Consider the following 20,102-nt stretch of genomic DNA (forward strand, 5'->3'; position numbering starts at 1 on the left):
GAAGCTCGCACACCCTCAGTCATTTTAGAACCATATGCGTGAGGGTCAAAGAACTTTCTTCCAAGAAGCTCTTCATATTATTACTCTAAGTCCCTTCTTAAAGTTGTTTTAGCAGTCAGTAAAACCTTTTATATACTGTAACCATGCGGATCACGTCTCCTTAGGGAAGTGCCTGACCACACTCAGCTTAATTGTAGGTCAAGCACTGCGAGACATACACCGTTGGGCATCAACGAAACAAATACGTTTCTACTAGAAACTTTCTAGTACTCTTCACTAAGGAAATACATATAGGATTCCGAACTGCCCTAGACATTTTGTTGCATCTTTCGCCGGCGGACCGGTCAGTCGAATAGGTAGTATAGCGTCAACATTCTCTGGGTCGATTGACTCTTTTATACCGGACCCGCACTGTGTAAGGTGCATGAGGATGGCTGACTTGGTAAATGTTTACATACATAGATGGATCGAAAATGGACAAGGGTGTAGGCGCGGCAGAGTTTTGGAGTGTTGGCTTCAGCTGTGATAAAAGTTTGTTAACCGCTAATTTCCACATCAACGAAGGCATCAACTTTGAGGAAAGCCTTTTGTTTACCTTCTATGAAATTATCGATGAGCTCTGCACAGCCATCACTGACCTACAATAAATGTAAAAGGTTTTCGATCCAGGAACGTAAGGCAATGTCCACCAACCCGGCCTCTGCGAAGACATTATTGAAGGCTCTCTATATATTAGGGAAAACGCCGATGGATACTGTCGGTAAATCATATCTTTTTCTGCTTGCAACACAACTAATGGCGTTTTCTTTTCTACAAAAAGTGTTGCCTTTTGATCGCCCTCTTCTTAATACTGGGGCGCACAGGGCCATGAGAAGGTAGCTTTTTCCGGTAGAAATGAAAACGCCATAAGTAAGTCTATACCGAGTTTTATTCATTGTTATTAGCCTTGAAGAAGTTCTTTCCTTCAAGGCACGATTATCAAAGGTATCAAAAACGTCAGAGTAGCGGGTTTTTGCTCCTTTCACCATTTTCTTTCCGGACCAGTGGAGATATTGTCAATATCTTTCAAAATATCTAAGTACAATAAAATCCATCTTCTTACTACTATTTACTGATGTAACCGGCTTACTAAACTACCTTTTATTATCTTCCTCTCCCACAGTTTGCCACCACCTTCAGCACCAACAACTCCGACAAAGAGCTTCGCAAACAATTTCAAATTGGAGCCTAATCTTAGCGTGAAGGAGTTCAGCAAAAGTCAAACTGAAAATAGTAGCGAAGGACCGCCAGCGCCAACACGTAGGAAATACAAAAAGCGCGTGCAATTCAGTGACGCACTCAATGGTTTCCCTAAAATGAAAGACTTTTCCAACTTTTCCACGAAAGCCAAGAAACACGATCAAAAAACGAAAGGTACTGCCAGTGCCACTGGCGGCGCAAGCGATACATTGCCCGAGGTGTTGGATTGTCGCATAGCAGAGAAGATCAAGAGCGAATTGGAGGAGAAGTCCGCATCCAAAGTGCCAGCGCATCAGAATGCATTGTGTCTTAAGAAACCGGGCGAGGGCGGTGCCATGGAACAGCAAAATAATAGCGACGATGATGAGGATGAAGATGAAGAGACAGAAGCAGACGCTACCGGTGATGCAGCAAATGCAGCTCCTGCCACCGTTGCCACCGTAGCCGTTGCGGCCGCCGCTGCTGCTGTCATCGGAGACGTAGTAGATGCCAACAGTGCAGCAGCAACGCCAACTCCATCGCTCACAGCACCGTCGGTGGTTTCGGCTAGTAATTTCCGTGCGCGTGCGAAAGGCAAACGCGGTCCTAAAAACGCGCCAGCGCTGCCAGTCAACAGCTCATTTAGTAGCTTGGGCACCAGCATTGCCGACGAGGAAGAAGACGAACTCGACGCCGAGACAGATGGTGATGATGAAGATGAAGAAATGGATGAAGAGGCGTTGGCACGTGAAATGAAGAACGAACAGAATTTTGTAGAAGAAGAGGACGAACACGATATTGCCTTCCGTTCGCAGCAATCGTGTCGCGAATGCTCAATCACGCATGACTACAAAATCTGTCCATTGCGCACGTCGATTGGCACCATAACCGATGCTGTAGACCTGGCCGAGTGGATTGAACGGAAAAATCTTGAAGCCTTGGCCAAACTTAAACACGATGCACAACGGCAGGCGAAACAAGATCACGATCCAGACGATGAGGACATGGACGAGGCATCACAAATGTCCGAGCTCGAAACCAAGCCGCTTATAACTTTCGCCGAGGCGTCAGTGCCAGCCGAATTCGAGCTGCACAATGTAGAGCCGAATGTGACAGGCGTTTTTGCGCGCACAGAAGTGCGCGCTTACACCAAACTTGGCCCGCTGATCGGGCAGTTAGTACCGAGCAGCGATGTGCGCGAAGGCAGCGATATGAAATGGATTTTCGAGATATGCGAAGCTGGCGCAGAGAAGTCACAACTGTTGACATGCGACAATCCGAATACTTCTAATTGGTTGCGGTACATACGACCAGCGCCCAGTTATGAGGAGCGTAACGTTAATCTTGTATCGATTGAGCAGCAGGCATTCTTCGTCACCTGCCGCGATGTTAAGAATGGCATGGAACTGCTCTACTGGAGCGACGACTGCAATACGATGTGGCGCAAAAAGCACACGGAGAAGACGAGTAAGTGCAGTTGAAATTTAGCATTAAAACTGGGTTCGGAAGCCCCTTTCTCATCTTTCTATTTTGCTTACAGATTGTGGCGGTTGCAATTTGCGTTTCGATCATCCGCTCTATTATCGCACGCACTGCTCCATTTTTCACGATCCCTCAATGAGCCTCACCATACGCAAATACCATTGCAAAGTATGCGGCGAAGCGGTGCTCGGCAAGGACAACATCATGAAGCATGCGTCTGAGAAGCACGAAGGCAAGGGCGCTTACCAATGCCAATTTTGCAACAAGTTCTTCCTGCGGCTCAACTACTTGGAAATGCATCGCACCTACGGCTGTGCGGCCAATCCGAATCGCGCGCGCCCACTTTGTGATTTTTGTGGTCGTAAATTTTGTCAACCACAAAAGCTCAAGGCTCACATCAAGCGCATGCATAGTGGTAAGAAGAAGAAGAAGCAGAAGCACAATTCGTAATTTGCGGTAGACATTTGTATGGTCACATCTGTCGGACCGATTACTGCGCGCACAAGCGTATATGTATATGTTTGTGCGTATGTATGTATGTGTGTTTGTGCGTATGTTTGTAGCGCTTTGTAAAATGCCTGTAGTTTGTATGTAAGTAGAAAGTCCCAGTCGGCAAAATCAAAGATCTAAAGGGAGTGATTTTTTCTTCTTATTTTGCCGGCTGGGGTGCTGTGCGCATCGCATTCCGAGTACGTCTAGACTTAAGTGTATGTACCATAGTGATATTTTATTTAATGCCAGTACTAATACTCGTACATTCACTCCATCATTCGGTTCACACGACAAACTTTCATTCTATTTTCGTGTTTGGTTCGAAAATTGGTCAAACATTATTCTCATAAGTTTTCACATATGTATTTCCCTTATTTTTCACCCCTCGAAATTATATTTTAAATATCAAAAATTCTCCAGTAAATCTCGAACTCTCCTTCAGTATAAAGGAAGTTAACTTTCAGTAAGTGTAGTATCATACAGAGGCACTCGTAGTTTGCTTGCTTTGCCTTTGAATCATCTCTCCCAAGTATAGTATGTATTTATTTGAAGTAGAATATAGTTTATACATATGTATATGAAGGAATTGAACTATTTAAAAAGATTTCAAAATATTCCTCAAATTCGATCGAGAAACTGACATCCAAAACCCTTTTCGATAAAGACGTCTTAGGCTGGATAGAGAAAGCCACGAACACCTGGGTCAACTATCTTTTGTAGTCAGCTCATGAAAACTGCTTCTTACTTTTAGACACCTTAGCGAATAGATTTGTAATAGAAAAGCCAAGCGAAATGATTTAACTTTTCACTTTTATTATTTCGCGCAAAAAGTTCGATCGGAAAGGTATGAAAAGTTCGCATATGTCCTGAAAAATACCGAAAAATCCTCAAAAATTTGCGTAAAAAATCCCGAAAGCACAGAGAAAAGTCCGAGAATTTCGAAAATTAAAACACGAATAACACGTAAGCATCCAAATAAAAAATATGGGACCTGCCTAAAATGCACTTTTGGACCTAAAAGTTCTCGAAAAACACGAAAAGTACCGGAAAGGTGCGAAAAATTCTGAAAAGTCAAACAAAACCCAAAACGTGTTTAAAAATACCGACAAGAAGCTACAGACGCCGAAAAGTCGTGAAAAGCCCACAAAAATCCTTATATTTTTATAAAATTTCGAAAGGTTATGAAAAATAAATAAAAATCATAAAAATATCAATGGCTCCAAAACAAATCTTGAAAAACTCTCAAAGACCTGACAAATTCACATGTCCTAGTTTTCGACCAGCAGCGGCTGTGCAGACACGCGACTCATACGTCCAAGAGTAGTCTACATGTAGTCAGAAGCACACCCACTCTCCATTTCCCGTTAAGACCGTCCCGAGTGGGACTTTTTTAAATCATGAGGAAAACACTTTCTATAATAAAAGATTATTCTAATAGTATCTTCGGCGCTCGCTGAGAAAACTTGAAGCTCATTTGTGCTGAGGAGTAGACCGCAGATTCTGAAGGAATCTCCAATTCTACACCTGTCAGAAGAAATTAGTTTAGAGGAGCGCACTGCCTTGTCATTTTATCAGAAGTGCAAATCAACCTGATTTGGTAGTATTAAAAAGCAACCGAGAGTCCAGCGAGAACGAAGCAATTATTTAACGACAGAAGGTCAATTTTAGGAAAGAAAGAATTTTTTTCGGTTTTTCTGCTTCTCTTTCCCTTGAGTTCCCAAACACGTTGAAATCTCTTTGGCAGACTTATTCGTTAGTCAGCTCATTTCCCCAAACATCATACTGGACCCGTAAGTGAAGAAATCAGAGGTATATTTCTAGTAAGAGAAAAGTAAGCATATTTTCCTCCAACAGAGAACAAAAGTATCTTTTTCGAGCTAAAATATCATTATTTTTTTAATCCAATGAACACCGGAAGAGGCGGCGACTTAGGTTAGGTTAGTTGAAGTGACTGCCAGTGACCTCACTAGCACACCTAGGCCCTTAGATCATGGGCCCTCTATAATACCACGCGGAAAATTAGAAACACAGAAGTTGCCGTATGCTTACTTCGACTATGTCGGTTAAGTCTTCGTAAAATCCCTAACCCATGATTTTCGTATTCTTTTACAAAAATCAGGGCATCTGAATGAAAAGTGCCACAAAGTTTCTTGCTCTTCTTCATTGAGTTCCTCACCTCTCTGCGTGCCTTCCGATGGCAACATGGCCCGTTAGCACACCCACGGCTGCGGTTAAGTCCCCTCTGCTCAGCATGGGGAGATCCTACGACCGTTTACAGCCCCATTTCGGCCACGTAAGTTTCGTTTTGCTGCAAGTGGTGAGACCAGCCCACTTGTTACTTGCTACTTTAAGAGATAGATGAAGGTAGCGAATGGCATGCCTATACCGTTCCAGGACTGCGAAAGTGGAGCGGATGTACCCTCTCTTGCAAGTTCACCTGCCTTGTTTATTCCGCTGCCCCAGCACTCAAACTAAGTGACTGCTCAGTCATCTCGTTTATAGATCTGCGACAATCCGCTGTGGTTTTTGAACTGCATGTGACTGAGTCAAGCGCTTTGAGTACGACCTGACTGTCTGAGTAGATGAAGATATTGTAACATATGACTTCTCTTGTACGTACATATGTAAGTGTTTAACAGCCTCCAGTAGCAGCGACTTCAGCTTGAAATACGCTGCAGTAGTTGGGTAAGCGAAATTATATTTCCATCCTCATTCGGTTTCAGAAGACCCTCCGCCCCTCCTACTTTGCGGTCTAGCTTAGAGCCATCGGTGTAGAGATGGAATGAACCCCTGTTTATTAGGTGCCTAACCTGACCAACTCGGTTGAGAGCCTTAGAATAGAAAACGTTCTTAGCAAGCAAGACGACTCCAACTTATAATTATCCAAAATAAGTTGTTAAGTGCTAATAGTACACAGTACCCACAATCAGATGCGCACTAGTTCTGTTGTCTCAGCGCTTATCAGCTCGCTGATCAGTTTATCCCTCAGCTCAGGTATAAGCAGTCATTGCTAGGTTTGCGCATTTTCAACAAACAAACAAAATCCTACGATCCACGTAATTTGGACATATATAACTTCCCCTTATCTACCACCCAACGTGCAAGAATACCAATAACTCATAGTTATAACCAACCAACCAACAAAATCGTAATAACTTTAAGTACATGTAATCAAACTACCATCTTGTGAACCTTTATACTAACCTCTTTGCGTAGTCTTTGCAATAAATCGTATTTACCTAGATGGATAGTAGCTGCTTTTTGGAAACGTACTAACCTTGGTGGCTGATGCTACGTGCCACCTTACATAACCTAACAACATTACGCTTTTCGTACATTGTGTTTGCTCATTTTTCTTTTATCGTTTTCAAAATCGCCACAATCCACCACAAAATTTCATTTTCTTCATAAATTTCATTTTAGATATGGCTGAAGTTTTACGAGATTTTCAGTGTAAATTATGTTCAAAACTTCTAGGATCACGCGCCGCATTGCAGCGTCACTCCAAGGAGGTGCACAGTCGCAATTCGACGGTGGTTAGCTGTCCACGATGTCAGAAGCTCTTCCAGAATCGCAGTAACTTGAAAATTCACATGCTTACACATTCGGGCGTCAGACCGTTCAAGTATGTCTCATCCTTCAGCTCAAACTCAATCTAACTAAATCTTCCATTTAAGCTTGACACAAAATCTAGCTTTGCTTATAAATTTCTCTTATTGAATTCTCGTTTTTTTTAGATGTTCCGAGCCTGAGTGTAATGCCGCTTTTACCACAAAGCAATGCCTCCAATTCCACTACAAAAAGGTACACAACTATACACAGGAACAGATGCCAAAGATCGAGCGTAGCGTCGCCTACACCTTTGACGCTTATTCGGGTGGCATGAAGGTTGACTTCTTGGGTAAGTTGCTGCGTTCATTAAAACGTTCTCTTCTTATTTTTTTACATTTCATACACATAGAACAAGCACCACGCCGACGACGTAAAAGCTTGGAAGACCAAAACTCGAGACTGAGTTCGAGCATGCAAAGCGACACAGAGTTCTCCGATGACAATATCTTTGAGGCGATCAAAAAATCCGGCAAATCGATCAAAGATCTGTGCCGCAATGAGCCTAACCTTTCGTTACTTTCCTCTAAGATCTCGAGCATATTTGGCGAAAAAGTGGTAGGCAGTCGCAAACGCAAGAAAAAGAAAGAACCGCCCACGCCTAATATGAATTTAATGGGCGCGGTGGCCGGCGCTACGGGCGTAGGTGGAGTAGGTATGGGCGTCGGTGGCACAGAGGACGAGGATGAAGACGAACATATGGAGCAGGTGCGCCGCAAGCAGGCGAATGCTCAACTCAGTCTCGTCGAGTCATTTTTGACCACGACTGCGCAACGCCTCACCGCCCAGCAGCAAGTTCAACAGGTGGTTGCCGCCGCGGCCGCGGTTTCGGCAATGGCTGGCGCTGGAGCGGCCGCTGCCGTGGATGATCCCAGTAAGATGCACATGATGTCCGGCCTAAATAGCCAGCATCACGCCATGGCTATGGGTGGACACGCAGTGGCGGGTATGCTTAACGACGATGATGACGAGGAGGACGATGAGGATGACAACGGGCAGGATGACCCGCATGATGGTGGGCATAGCGAGCAGCACGATGACAATAACAGCTACCGGCATCACGCGGGCATGAATGCGTTGGGTCAGAATTTGGTTGTGAGTAAGGGCAGCAAGAAATGGATTAGCGGTGACGATCGTCACCTGTCACGTGATTGCGCCGCCGCGGTGGATCGCTGCGGCATGGGAGGCGGAGGTGGTGGTGGTGGTGTTGGTGGCGGCATTGGCGCAGGTGTGGGAACCGATGCAGCCGTCGCAGCTGCAATGGGTGGCGCCGCAGCTGTAGCAGCCGCCTGCAGCATGGCCGGAAATAGTGGTGGTGTTGGCGTCGGCGTTGGTGTAGGAAATGACATGGGTTTGCCGACATTTGCGGTACCGCCCAGCACAGTCGACGATGCCAACAAATTGATCGGGCACAATCGAGATTTTCTGGCGCGTTTAATGAATTCAGCTAGCGCTAATCACGCGCATCACAACAATCGCGGCGAGGAGGATGAAAACTCTTCATTCCTTGATGTGGTCGAGTCTAACAATAATAATAACAACAACGGCGCTGGCGCTGGCGGTCAAATGCCGCAATATCATCACAACGGCGGCGGTGGCGGTGTAGGCGTGGGCGGAAATATCAGCAACGCGGGGAACGTGATCAACGCAGGCAATGCCAATGCTAATAGCATGGGTGGCACGGGCGCCAACAGCACACCGGGACACCAGGCAGAAGATGCTCAACTGCAAATGAACTCGTTGGCGCATTCCCAATCGTTTATGAGTTCATTTTACAACAACGCAAACGCAAGACTGAGCGGCGCCAGCAGTGCCTCAACATCGGCAAGCATGCTGGTGGAAGCGGCCTTGAACTCTGTTGGCAATATGATCGACTCGGAAAATAATGATATGAAGGTAAGCATTACCAACTTAAATATTTGTCGCGACACCTCATCTATTTTCTTTTTCATTCCGCATTTCCAGGTACCAAATGAGTCGAATATCAATACCGACAGCCCGATGAGCGCACATCATGTAGACAGCGAGACAAATCGCTTCAGCACAGATACTGCCGGCAACCACCACTCCATCAACAGCATTGATAATCTGGAAAACGAGCTAAAGATGATGAAGAATCTCAGTAACTTCCCCATGCAAATACCACCACTACCAATGTTCCCGAACTCAGGCAATACCATGACCTCCTGCAACATATCGCCCAACGCTTCGACACCGACAAACCCTCAAAGTAACCAAAACAATAATGATGTAGACGTTGATGCTGGTTCAACGCCACGCCCGCAGCATCTGAGTAGCAACGCTACTGATTCGGATGGCTTCTCCTCCGCACATCATCGCACACCGCCCTCGCCTCAGCCCATCTCACCAGGTCGCGACTATGGCATGTTCAACAATACTAATGCTTCGGGTGCCAACGGCACACCCGGCGGTCCGGGTACAGCGGGCAGCAACAGCAGCGGCAACAGTGGTAGCGGCAATAGCAACAATAACATATCAGCATCCTCGCCCCTGCCTACAATGCAGACACATAGGCGCAACGCCTCCAGCGTGAGCAGCGCATATCCAGAGCATGAGCTCATATCGCCAGCATCCTCGCCGTCCATACCACGATATAATTTCAACGGCGACATGATGCGACACAAACGCGTCGAACATGAAAGTGATAGGCGGCAAACGATTGGACATAATCCGCATCTATCTAGCGACGACGAGAACAGTATTATTCCGCAAAATAGGTAAGCGCAAATGTAACAATTTTTAATTACTCAAATGTTCATCAATCGTGCTTTTTACTTTGTCACAGCTCTGGTCAGGATATGCGTATGAAATTCTCCCAGTCACAAATGGACCTCATGTATACCAAGTACGAGAGCATGGCTGCCAATGCAGCGAGTCTCAAGTACAACAATCAAGAGCTCGACTCTCCAGCTGAGTATCGCAACGCCAGTAGCAACGCGGCATCCGGGCCCAACGCCAACGATTTGTCCGACTTGCAAGGGCTTGACATGTCACGCTCCAGCGTTAGCGCTTCCAATTATCATCACAATTTCCATCTCCCCGGCAGCGCCAGCTCAAACATAAGCGGCATTGGACGTTACCATCATCACATCTACGATATTCTCTCCGAGCGTGAGCAACAAACCCAGCAGGCTCAGACACAACAACAGCAACATCACAGTTCAGCGGTGGCAGCAGCTGCTGCTGTGGCAGCACAGCATCAACAACAACAGGAGCACTCAAGCCAGCTGGTTATGCAGCAACACCAATCCGCCATGCACAACATGCTGCCCGATCAACTAGGCGAACAGGATCACGATCAGACTACATCGGTAGACTTGAGTCGCACAGCTAATTATGTGGTGCCTTCACCACCGCAACTACCCTACAACCATCCACATCACGATATGCTACGTATGGCTTCCTTAGACTTAACGCCAAATACCAATATGTCGGTTGGCAACAATCGTTCTTTCCTCTCCTCACAGATGCAGCATCAGAGTCGTGAGAGTTTGGAACATCATCGTTTGTTGTCCACAGTGGAGCAGCATCGCATTTTAGCCGCCTCTAATGTGGCTGGCGATCAGCATCGCCTGCTCGTCGATCCCACCGCACATCTATTGATGGAGCAAAATAATCGTCTGCTGGGCACCGATCAGTCGCGCCTACTCGGCGAGACGGCCCAAAATAGGCATATGGCACGCAGTTTTGGCGCTTACCATCAGGTAGCCTCGGGCAATTATCATCCCAGCGTGCGGCCACCAGTATTGCCGTCCGCGAATCATCATACTTCCAATCCCTCAAACTATCATCCTTTCCCAGCGTACTATTAAAAGTTGAAATAGGTACTTTAAGTACGTACGTGTAAATTGAGGCCGAAGTAATTTTGAGGACACGTATGTAACTTGTAAGTGTTTTTCGTTGAGCGCCATAAGTTACACCGGAGACTTTATCTACGGATATTACCAAAAGCATAAGTGGACATCTTTAGTTTCCCGCGTTGAATAGTAAAATTTGTTCACTACCAAATCAGTCTAGTACGATCTTCTTGCTTTAATAAGAGATTTAATCGTTTTCCATCGATACTAATAAACGTTAAGATAAATTTATGAAGAGTTGAAAGATACTTCCACCAAAACAGCATATCTGGGTTGCTGACCTTATCATTTACGGTTTACGCTGTTGATTTTGCTGTGCTGGCATAACTAGTAACGCTTAGAGTTCCAGATCATTCTCTCTTTAGTCTTCCAAATTTTGATTGAATTGAATTTATTTTGCAAAAAAGGAAAAGTTGTATATACGATTGTCTTAGGAAGGACTGTGGTCTTTCGAAAGACTGTGGTGAATTAAAAGACAGTTGGCAGAATTGCCCCGTCGGTGGCTTTTAGAGTATATCGTAATTGATCGTTAGTAAAGATAGAATTCTTGGGCCGCAGAAAGCAATCAGATTATCGAAGATTGTATACAACTGTCTTTAAGGATAGCGTAGACACTTTTTCATTGTATCCGAAATTGAATCGAAGAACTTTTCGCCTCCAAAGCTAAGGTATTTCTATGGGAGGAAGATTCGTTGGTAGAAATAGACGACACAACAACTCCCTAACAAGCACGGAAGCCGAGCTTTGCACCAGTTTTATTTTGCTTTTGTTAACACGTACTTACTATGTATACTTGTTAAGCGCAGATCACCAAAAGGCATCCCTTAAGATAATTGAACCGTGTTAGCCTGTATCCAAGGAGGAACTCGAAACAGTCAACAATATAAGAGCACCCAACTTCGCTGAGCCTGATTGCAACCAGTGCTGTGACAGTTTTTGTCTGCAATGTCAACAGGAATTTTTTGTTATCATGGCGATAAACACCAGATTGAGAGTAATCGAGAGTGATGAGTATATCATAAAACATAATAAGAAATTATTTTGGACTAGAGGCCTCATCATCCCTTACTAATAGCGCCCCTGCAAGAGTGAAGGCCCTATCAGAATCGAGGGCACATTTTCGTGAGGATCTTTTACATCCTAGTGAATAAGCCCGCATTGCCCGAATTCGCAACGAGGCCGCTATTAGTCCCCATTTTAATAACAAAGTCTGAGTAATCAAATATGATCTCCAGAAATCAATCCTTAACCATAAGTGCCCCGTCATATGCATATACAATCATATCAGCTCTTCTGCTTCTTCAGCACTTCCAGTAAGTCATTTACATTCACGCTCCAGGGAAAGAGTGGTACGACGTTTGGAGTGTCTCTGTGCACTCTACGCTACATGCAGGCGATGTCCCATTCTGACGCGACAGTTCTGTTGTATTTCAAGTTTTGGTTTACCCGAGCTTATCTAGCGATTTTACTATTAGCTTCAGCAGGACGTTATTAAAAGCCCTCTTCTTTACACTGCACAGACCTGCATTCCTAAGAAACAACAAAGTTAGACTGATTATACTGATATCCTTTAGAGAACACAACAACAAAAAATGCTTTCGCCTTTAGCCCTTAGATTTTCGGACTTATACCTTGGTTATAATGCACGGGGCGAATCGTAACAAATCGCGGCGAATTCGTAAGGATCTATAGATTTTAGATGCTTCCGTTTTACATTGCGTTAAAGTGCATTACAATCGTTTGAATTCATTGCCCATACAATAGATATTTAAGTGACAGTTCACTCCGTTCCGTTACTTCCATTGTAAGCTGAATAAAGATCCCACTCGGAATACAACTCTTTTGGAGTTTATTAAGGAGTCGCCTACTTGACGCACCCAGATCAGAATTCACCTTCCTAGTTATCGAAGGGCTTCTCAATGTCTCAATACACGTTTGTACTCAAATTTCTGAAAGGTTTGCTAAGAAGACGCTCGTCGTCAGTAGGAAATTAACACCCCTATTGCGAGTGTCGACTAGTAGTAGATAAACGACTGTTAGTCGATTATCGATTATCCGTGGTATTTTAAAATTCGTTTTCTCGTTCAATAAATGCGTGTTAATACTGGGCAAATACACACATAAATCGACTTGCACCTTTAGGAATTAGCATGCAAGGGGTTGTCACTTATCCAGAGTCGCACGATAGCACGAGAGCTTTGGTCTGACAATAACAGCAGAGCTGCTATATAGGTCAATGGTAGAAGTATTTAGAATTGAAGCGACTATCACAAGTCTTTGACTGCTAGAAAAACGTGCTTATAGAATCGGTCTCCCATATGACAGAATATGCCACAGCAGCGAGGAAAAAGTATTTCTTTTCCTGTGTAAACACTCAGGTCTAACTTCTTTAAGACATACAACTATCGGGAAACACATAATGATGCAGTTGGCGGATTTGTCTAGCGCTACAAAAAGCGATATGTACAAATCAATAGGCGGTTCAAAATAATTTGTTTAAACTGCAGAAATGTTTGACAGGTAGGCTACGATAGAGCAAAATATCATTTTCCACGATAAGAGCACCAAAATGACGCTTTTACGCGCTAATTGGGTCCTAAGCTGTTATATGTAGCGCTACAACTAACCAACCAACAACTGACGTGGGTAACGGGAATTTCCTGGCTGCAGACCCATATGAACACCATGGAAGTAGTGCAGATGATTCCTATCGTTTCTTCGACATGACGATGTTATTACGAGAAGAAAGACTCAGCCAGAGGCTAAGCACATTCACTCTCAGCCGCCCGCCAAACTGCTGGGTTTCATTAGAGCACCAGAGCCGGACAAGGTCTTGTGATGGGCTCTGAGGGCGTAGTACTATTTATATTCAAGTTCGCAGTGCACATCCTCTATCAAATCTGTTATATATATAAGTATGCATTTCATTACTCTGTTGTGTCCGCAGAACGCTTCAAAGCGTCTACACAGGAGTCTTTGTTTTAAATATTCCACTTTTGAGTTATTGAAAGATATAATTCGTTTGATTAAATGATCGTTGCATTATTTGACTACAAGAAAGCACATGTTCTCCAGTATGAATAGATGCCAAGGGTTTCGCCGCTTTTTGGCCAAATAAATTGTCGTAAAATCATTGTATAGTAAACTTAGAAAAATGAAGTTTAGTAGAACTTGAAGAAGTTGTAAGAAAACGAAGTAATCTTTTGGAAGCTGTATAAGAATATAATGGGTGTGCATGTAAACATAAACTTGAAGTGCAATCTTTAAAAGTAGTTGTGGGATATACATACATAGTATGTATTTATACTATGTAAACGTATGCGTCAATCTAATATGTATTTATACTATGTAAACGTATGAAATCGTCCTATCGTTGGAATCGACCATTTTGGAATTGGATAAATTTTAGTCAGAGCATTTCTTTTATCGTATAACAAAATTCTGCCACTGCATAAAAAAAAACTTTTCAAAAGTTTAAAATTGTACAAATTTTCGAATTTCTCAAAAACTGTTATAGCAATTCTGGTCTCATATTAAAGGTGAGATATAAAAAATAGCAGAATTTAAATTTAAAAACTAAATTTTTGACAATTTTTTTTATTATACAATACCTGTATCTGATCTTTAAAAATTTTTGAAATTTTCTGTTTTTTTTAATATAAATTTTTGAACTCAAAAAAAATCCAACTCTAAATTAAATAAAAAAAAATTTTAATTAACTTTCCTTAGAGTTTTCAAGGATTTTAATTTCAAAATTCTGTAAATCTTTTTTTTCGAATTTTTGTCAAAGTTCAAAAATGTATATCTAAAAATGAAATAGCTTGGAAAATTCAGAATCTATTAAGATCGGTTGGACTAATTGTAAAAAAATGGCAAACATTTTTATAAGATTTTGTTTTTACGATTTCATTTAAAACGAACCCAAAGCCGTTTTTGTAACTACAAAATGTATTTTTTGAAATATTCCAAAAGTAAACCTGCAAAATCCCAGAAATTGTGAAACGTAGAAATTTGCATAACTTTCGAAAAACAAATTTAATTTATTTCCTTTGACAGACGTGAAGTTCTGAACAAAATTGTTCCAAGTCAAAAATGGTCAATCCCAATCATTGGACGATTTGACCTGGATTGATCCATATATAGAACAAACATTTTTCAAACTGCACTTATGGATTTATTTTCAATCTTATTTGATGGTTGCATAACTTAATGATTTTTATTCCATTAATTCAATCTACATATTTGCCGAATACTCTTGGAGAATCTGAATGATTTAAAAGTAAAAAGGCTAGTGGCCAACCGCTTGGTCTGCTAGAGAAGCCTGTATATTTAGCGATATATTTATACTATAAATAACTGTCCAACTACACCAAATTGCTGTTATTTTTTGCATACTGTTATATGTTATTGTACTTATATGTATGTATTTATGTAACATCTACTAATAAATATGTTTGTTCCTTTCCCTTGGTGGTATAATTATTAGAAAACTCTATTAAAAGTAAAGATTAATAAATCTACATACTTAGTTTTAGATAATACATACACATGTACATGCATACTACATATATGTATATGTATGTATGTAATCGAGTTAGGTTCGAAATAAAAATATTATTAAATTAAAATATTATTAAAATAATATGTGCCAATGATTAAATTAAATGAAATGTAAAGATTAAAACATTTATGTTCATTAGCAAAGTAACCATAGAAATAAGAAATACACAAAAGAGAAGCAAAATGGGATTTGCATTACACATACAAGCATCCATATGTAACCACTTGAAAAACGTGTGTATAACTATTGATACAAATAAAAGTAAAAATATGTACTACATCAAATGTTTAGGGGACATTATCATTAACGAATGTGTAGCCACAAAAAAGAAATATCTGGTAGTAGAAGTACTCAAAAAAAGAAAAAAAAAAGAATGTATATATATCTAGCCCTAACCGCGGAAATAACGTAAGCGACATTTTTTTTCAAAATTTTATTTTTGTTGCAGAAATACATCTAGATGCTCTAATAGCATTTCTGGATCAAAAGGAAAATTTTGGAAAAAAAAATGTAAGGGCTCGATGCGTCGAATAGATGCATGCGCCCAATTTGTTAATGACACTAAAATCTGCTAGAGAGCCGCTGCTTGCATATGAAAAATCACTTAAAATATTTAAAAGCATCATTTTCGCTCAAAATTTGAGAAATAAGTAATAATATAAAAACAAAAATACCAAAAAATACACAATAAAACAAAAACTGCAGATTATTCGCTATTTTTACACCCTGTATAAGCATGATTAGCATAAGATTACAAGTACAAACAACAAAACATGAGAACACACAAGAAAAAAATAGATCGAAAAACGTCACAAACAAGTAAATTTTTCACAAACAACTGGATTAATTTTTAATTATTTAACTTTTTGTTTTGTTTTTTTTTCTTATTTTATACTTTTCTATTTAATACATTGTTATTTTATTATTATTACTTGCTCATTATCTAGGGGTTTCACCCAATGTTTTCCACTTGTTTTGAAGGGACCACGCCCTTTTTCAATCACCCTCATCATGAGTATCATTTTCGCCCGTCACACCCTAATGTCGGTAGCCCCATAGATAAGAGTGGGCCAGCATCGTGCGTCATAACGTCATTCGATAAATTTTTTGTTCATTTCTTTTAATTTCAGTTAGTTTCTTGGTTTTTTTATACCAGATTTTAGAATCTAACGTTTTCTTTTATTTTTTTTTTTTTTGTGTGTGTGTTTTTTTATATTATTTTTGTCCGTCCATTGCTTCCAGCCATGCCGGAAACTGAGATGTTCGACAAGGCATGATGGTTTCTCTGTTATGGAGCAGGGAACAGTAGTGAGGGCAACAACACCGCCCAGCCGACATGACCAGCCACAGTGCTCTCATTGCGTCATGCCGCCGCCACTCATTCCCTCACTCAAGCATGCGGTTCCATAACCAATTTCCAATACTCTACGACAAATAGTTTCAGAGATATGGGGTATAAAAAATACTGTTCTTAAGGAAAGTACCACGCCTCCTTTTCTAATAACTCATACCTTTTGTCTATAAATATTGCATTGGTCTTATAAATCTCCATAAAAAATTCCACTATTCTACCACAAATATTTCCAGGGACATGCAGCGATGAAAAATTAATTTTGTATGGGTGGTGTCATGGCTCCGCCGTCATGGCATTCGCAACCCCGCCTCCGCCTGTTTCCACTAGTGATCTCTACTGGACAGAGTGTTGCGTAGTACCTACATACATGCATACAAAAGAAATATATTTATTAATTTAATACCATGCACTATATTGCATTATAGAAAACAAAAAGTGTATAATTAAAAAATTCAGTAAATAAAAAAATTCGTAACCAAATTGAATATTAAAAAAATATTTAAAATAAAAATGCCGCACATCAGGAAAATAATCTCAAGCTGTATACAAATATAAAAAAAACTAAGAAAGTCAGATACTCGTACATAAGTATACATGCAAGTATACATATGTATGTACTATATACTCGTAGTACTACGAAATCGGTCTATTGAAAAAAACAGCTATAGCCGGAGAAATCGCATTGAAGTAAATTGTTTGTCAAACAACAATTGGTGGTAATTGTAAATGGATGTGTATGTAGTATGTATGTAGTAACTATGTACCGCTGATTTTGTATGTAAATGTGTTTACTTGTCATTTAAGATCTCCCATCCTTCGTAATATACATTCACGCATACACATAAACTACATATAGTAAAGTTTAGTAATATCGTACTTAGAAACTACATATAAGAATTTACAGTTTATCTTATGGTTAGCATTTCGTGTAAATTACTTATCAAATTGCAAAAGAATAAAACAAAATAAAAACAATATATATACTTATATAACTATACATATATACATACATAAACATAATGAAAATATTACATTTAATACATTATATACCACAAACAATAAAAAGCGTATAAATAAATAAATAAAAAATGAACCTAAATTACAAATTGGTTGAAATTTTTTGTTGATTTTTTTTTTAGGAAACTAGCCAATTAATCGGTTGTGCGATAGGTTGGGCCCCGAAACGTTAAAAGAGGAAAAGGCAAAACACTGAACCTGCCTCGCACACTGACCTTGCCACACGTTGACAACCCCTGCGATCGGGAAAAGGGCTACATTTCAACTACTGGATATGTATATGTATTACAAGAAATAGTAAAAGGCTACCAATACCGCACTTCAGGAGATGCGTTGAGCGGGGCATGGCTGCAAGATATTTGCAACACGCGCCATCTGTTACAGAAACAATGAGTTATGCTACTAATTTTATTTCGTTGGGCGGAAGCTAGGCGCCAGGTTCATCCTTAACGGTGGACGAATTATTTCAAACCGCATCAAAGCAAAGTTTAATACAACATCACCCAATCAACACTAGGATGTGCAAATAAAGCATATTTGGTTCAAGAGGCAGAAGAAAATATACAAATTATACGATAACGAAGATGTTCAGGTCAACTTCGTCGCGGCAGGGAACATGCTAGCTAGTATGTAGTACCAGACACCAGCATCGAAACATCAATAAAGCCAATTGCACATTACCTGATAAACGAACTACACATCGTCACCTGAAATGCAAAAAAAGACGTAACAACATCGTAAATGAAATGGAAAAAGTGGTGACTAGTTGTTTTTTCATAAAATGATGTGGGGAGTTGTAATTCGATGAAATCCATCATACAAATCAAAAAGTGAATTTTGAATTTTTTTATTAGTTATGACTTTTTGCAATTCAACTATGATGTTTGTTACGTCTTTATGCATTTCAGGTGACGATATATAAAAACCAAATTGATCACACTGAATTAGGCAGAAGACGATTCGGGATTGCTTAACGTTCCTAGCGAAACACTAAGTAGGATAGACTCACATCGATAAGAACATGATCAGCTGTGGCTCTATAGTCTCTAGGTTCTAGGATGGACTCCTCCTTATATTTTTGTTCCTGAAACAGGAGCTACGAGGGAACTGCAATATCGTCCATCCAACGTCCCATCTCCTTCTTCTTGGTTGGCGCTGTAACCGCCTAAGCGATTTTACACGAGTTCAACAAAGCACGACAGTCGTTTCTCTTCTGCGACAACTGACGCCGCTTGGAAATGCCAATTGAACCCAAGTCCCCCACCTGGTCTAACCAACGTAGAGGAGGCCTTCCTCTTCCACTACCGGCGGGTTCCGACTTGAATATGTTCATGCCTGGAGCGTTTATGTTAATTCGTACGACATGTCCAAGTCAGCGCAGCCGCTGAATTTTAAACCGTTGCAATATGTTTATGCTCTGCGTCATATACCAAAAGTGCTTTCGTGCGTCGGGAGAGGGCTGCAAATGCCGGTTCCCTAATAAACGAAAATCTCTACTCTGTCGTAATTATAACTTTCAACAGTAGCCGCATAATGGCTACTCGTACCTCGTCATAGTCAGGGGGTTCTGACAAAAAAAAAAAATTTTTTTATTTGCACTTTTATTTCAACATACTACATAGCATGCTACATCATGATAAAAGCATAGTAAGGTAGAACCGTTCTCTCAATTCGTCGGCCACGATTTTTTTTTGAAGTTTGCCAACATTTTAAAATCATATAAAATTGAAAGTGAAAAAAGGAATTGTTCAAAGTTGTTATTGTTTGAGATTGAAAATGAGAATGTGTGTGTGAGTTTGTATGTAAAATATTAAAATTAAATTGCTTGCAAACGTCAATAATTTGAAAAATACCTCTCAACGGTTCTACCTTCCTATTTTTTTTATCATGTGCTACATAGTTTGATTAAAAATAAAATTTTTGACACAAACAGGGCTGAAATTTTTAAATTTCTGCCCGTATTTCGTTTGTAAGTCAAATATTAGTGGCATTGTGTTACTACTGCTGATAGCCAAGTAATCACGAAAAAATTTGTTGAAATTTTTCAATAGAAGATAATTGTATTGTCTTTAGGGACCCACATTCGAGATTAATTCCTGTATACGGCCCTGCCTACAACCCATTTTTAGCCACTTTTAAAATCAAATGTGGCCACCACTAAAAATAAAAATAAAAAATTAAAACGTTTCAAAATTCAAACATTTTTTTTTATTTGCCATTATAGGATGGTTCTAATGAGAGCAGTGTCAAATTCAATCACACTTTGTTGAATACATTTCGATCACGCCCGTTCGTATGAAATTGTGGCACACTGTACCTACATTAAATTTTTCGTTTAAAAATTGGGAGCAACTCTGCTTTATTTTTTTTTTTCTTTTTTCTTCTACTGAATTTTTTTTTAGTTTTTGTTTATTTGACTTCAGCAAAGTCAGTAGCAAAAAAAGAAACCAAACTATTCTACATATTAAAGATAAAATGTGTAGTAAAAAGT

The 20,102-nt window shown here is 40.6% G+C and overlaps 1 protein-coding gene across 1 annotated transcript; it reads left to right on the forward strand.

Annotated features, from left to right (window-relative positions):
- Positions 1-473: 473 nt before the first annotated feature.
- LOC118754159 lies at positions 474-11,047 on the forward strand. The gene is made up of 8 exons (XM_036489019.1): positions 474-589; positions 1,163-2,685; positions 2,759-3,115; positions 6,616-6,817; positions 6,930-7,093; positions 7,154-8,697; positions 8,767-9,539; positions 9,608-11,047. The coding sequence occupies exons 1-8, from the start codon at positions 474-476 to the stop codon at positions 10,632-10,634; spliced, it is 5,706 nt and encodes a 1,901-aa protein (XP_036344912.1). The 3' UTR covers positions 10,635-11,047.
- The last annotated feature ends 9,055 nt before the right edge of the window (positions 11,048-20,102 follow it).

The sequence above is a fragment of the Rhagoletis pomonella genome, unplaced genomic scaffold, assembly GCF_013731165.1.
Source record: "Rhagoletis pomonella isolate Grant_MI unplaced genomic scaffold, Rhpom_1.0 Rhpom_scaffold_00002, whole genome shotgun sequence".
NCBI classification, from domain to species: Eukaryota; Metazoa; Arthropoda; class Insecta; order Diptera; family Tephritidae; genus Rhagoletis; species Rhagoletis pomonella.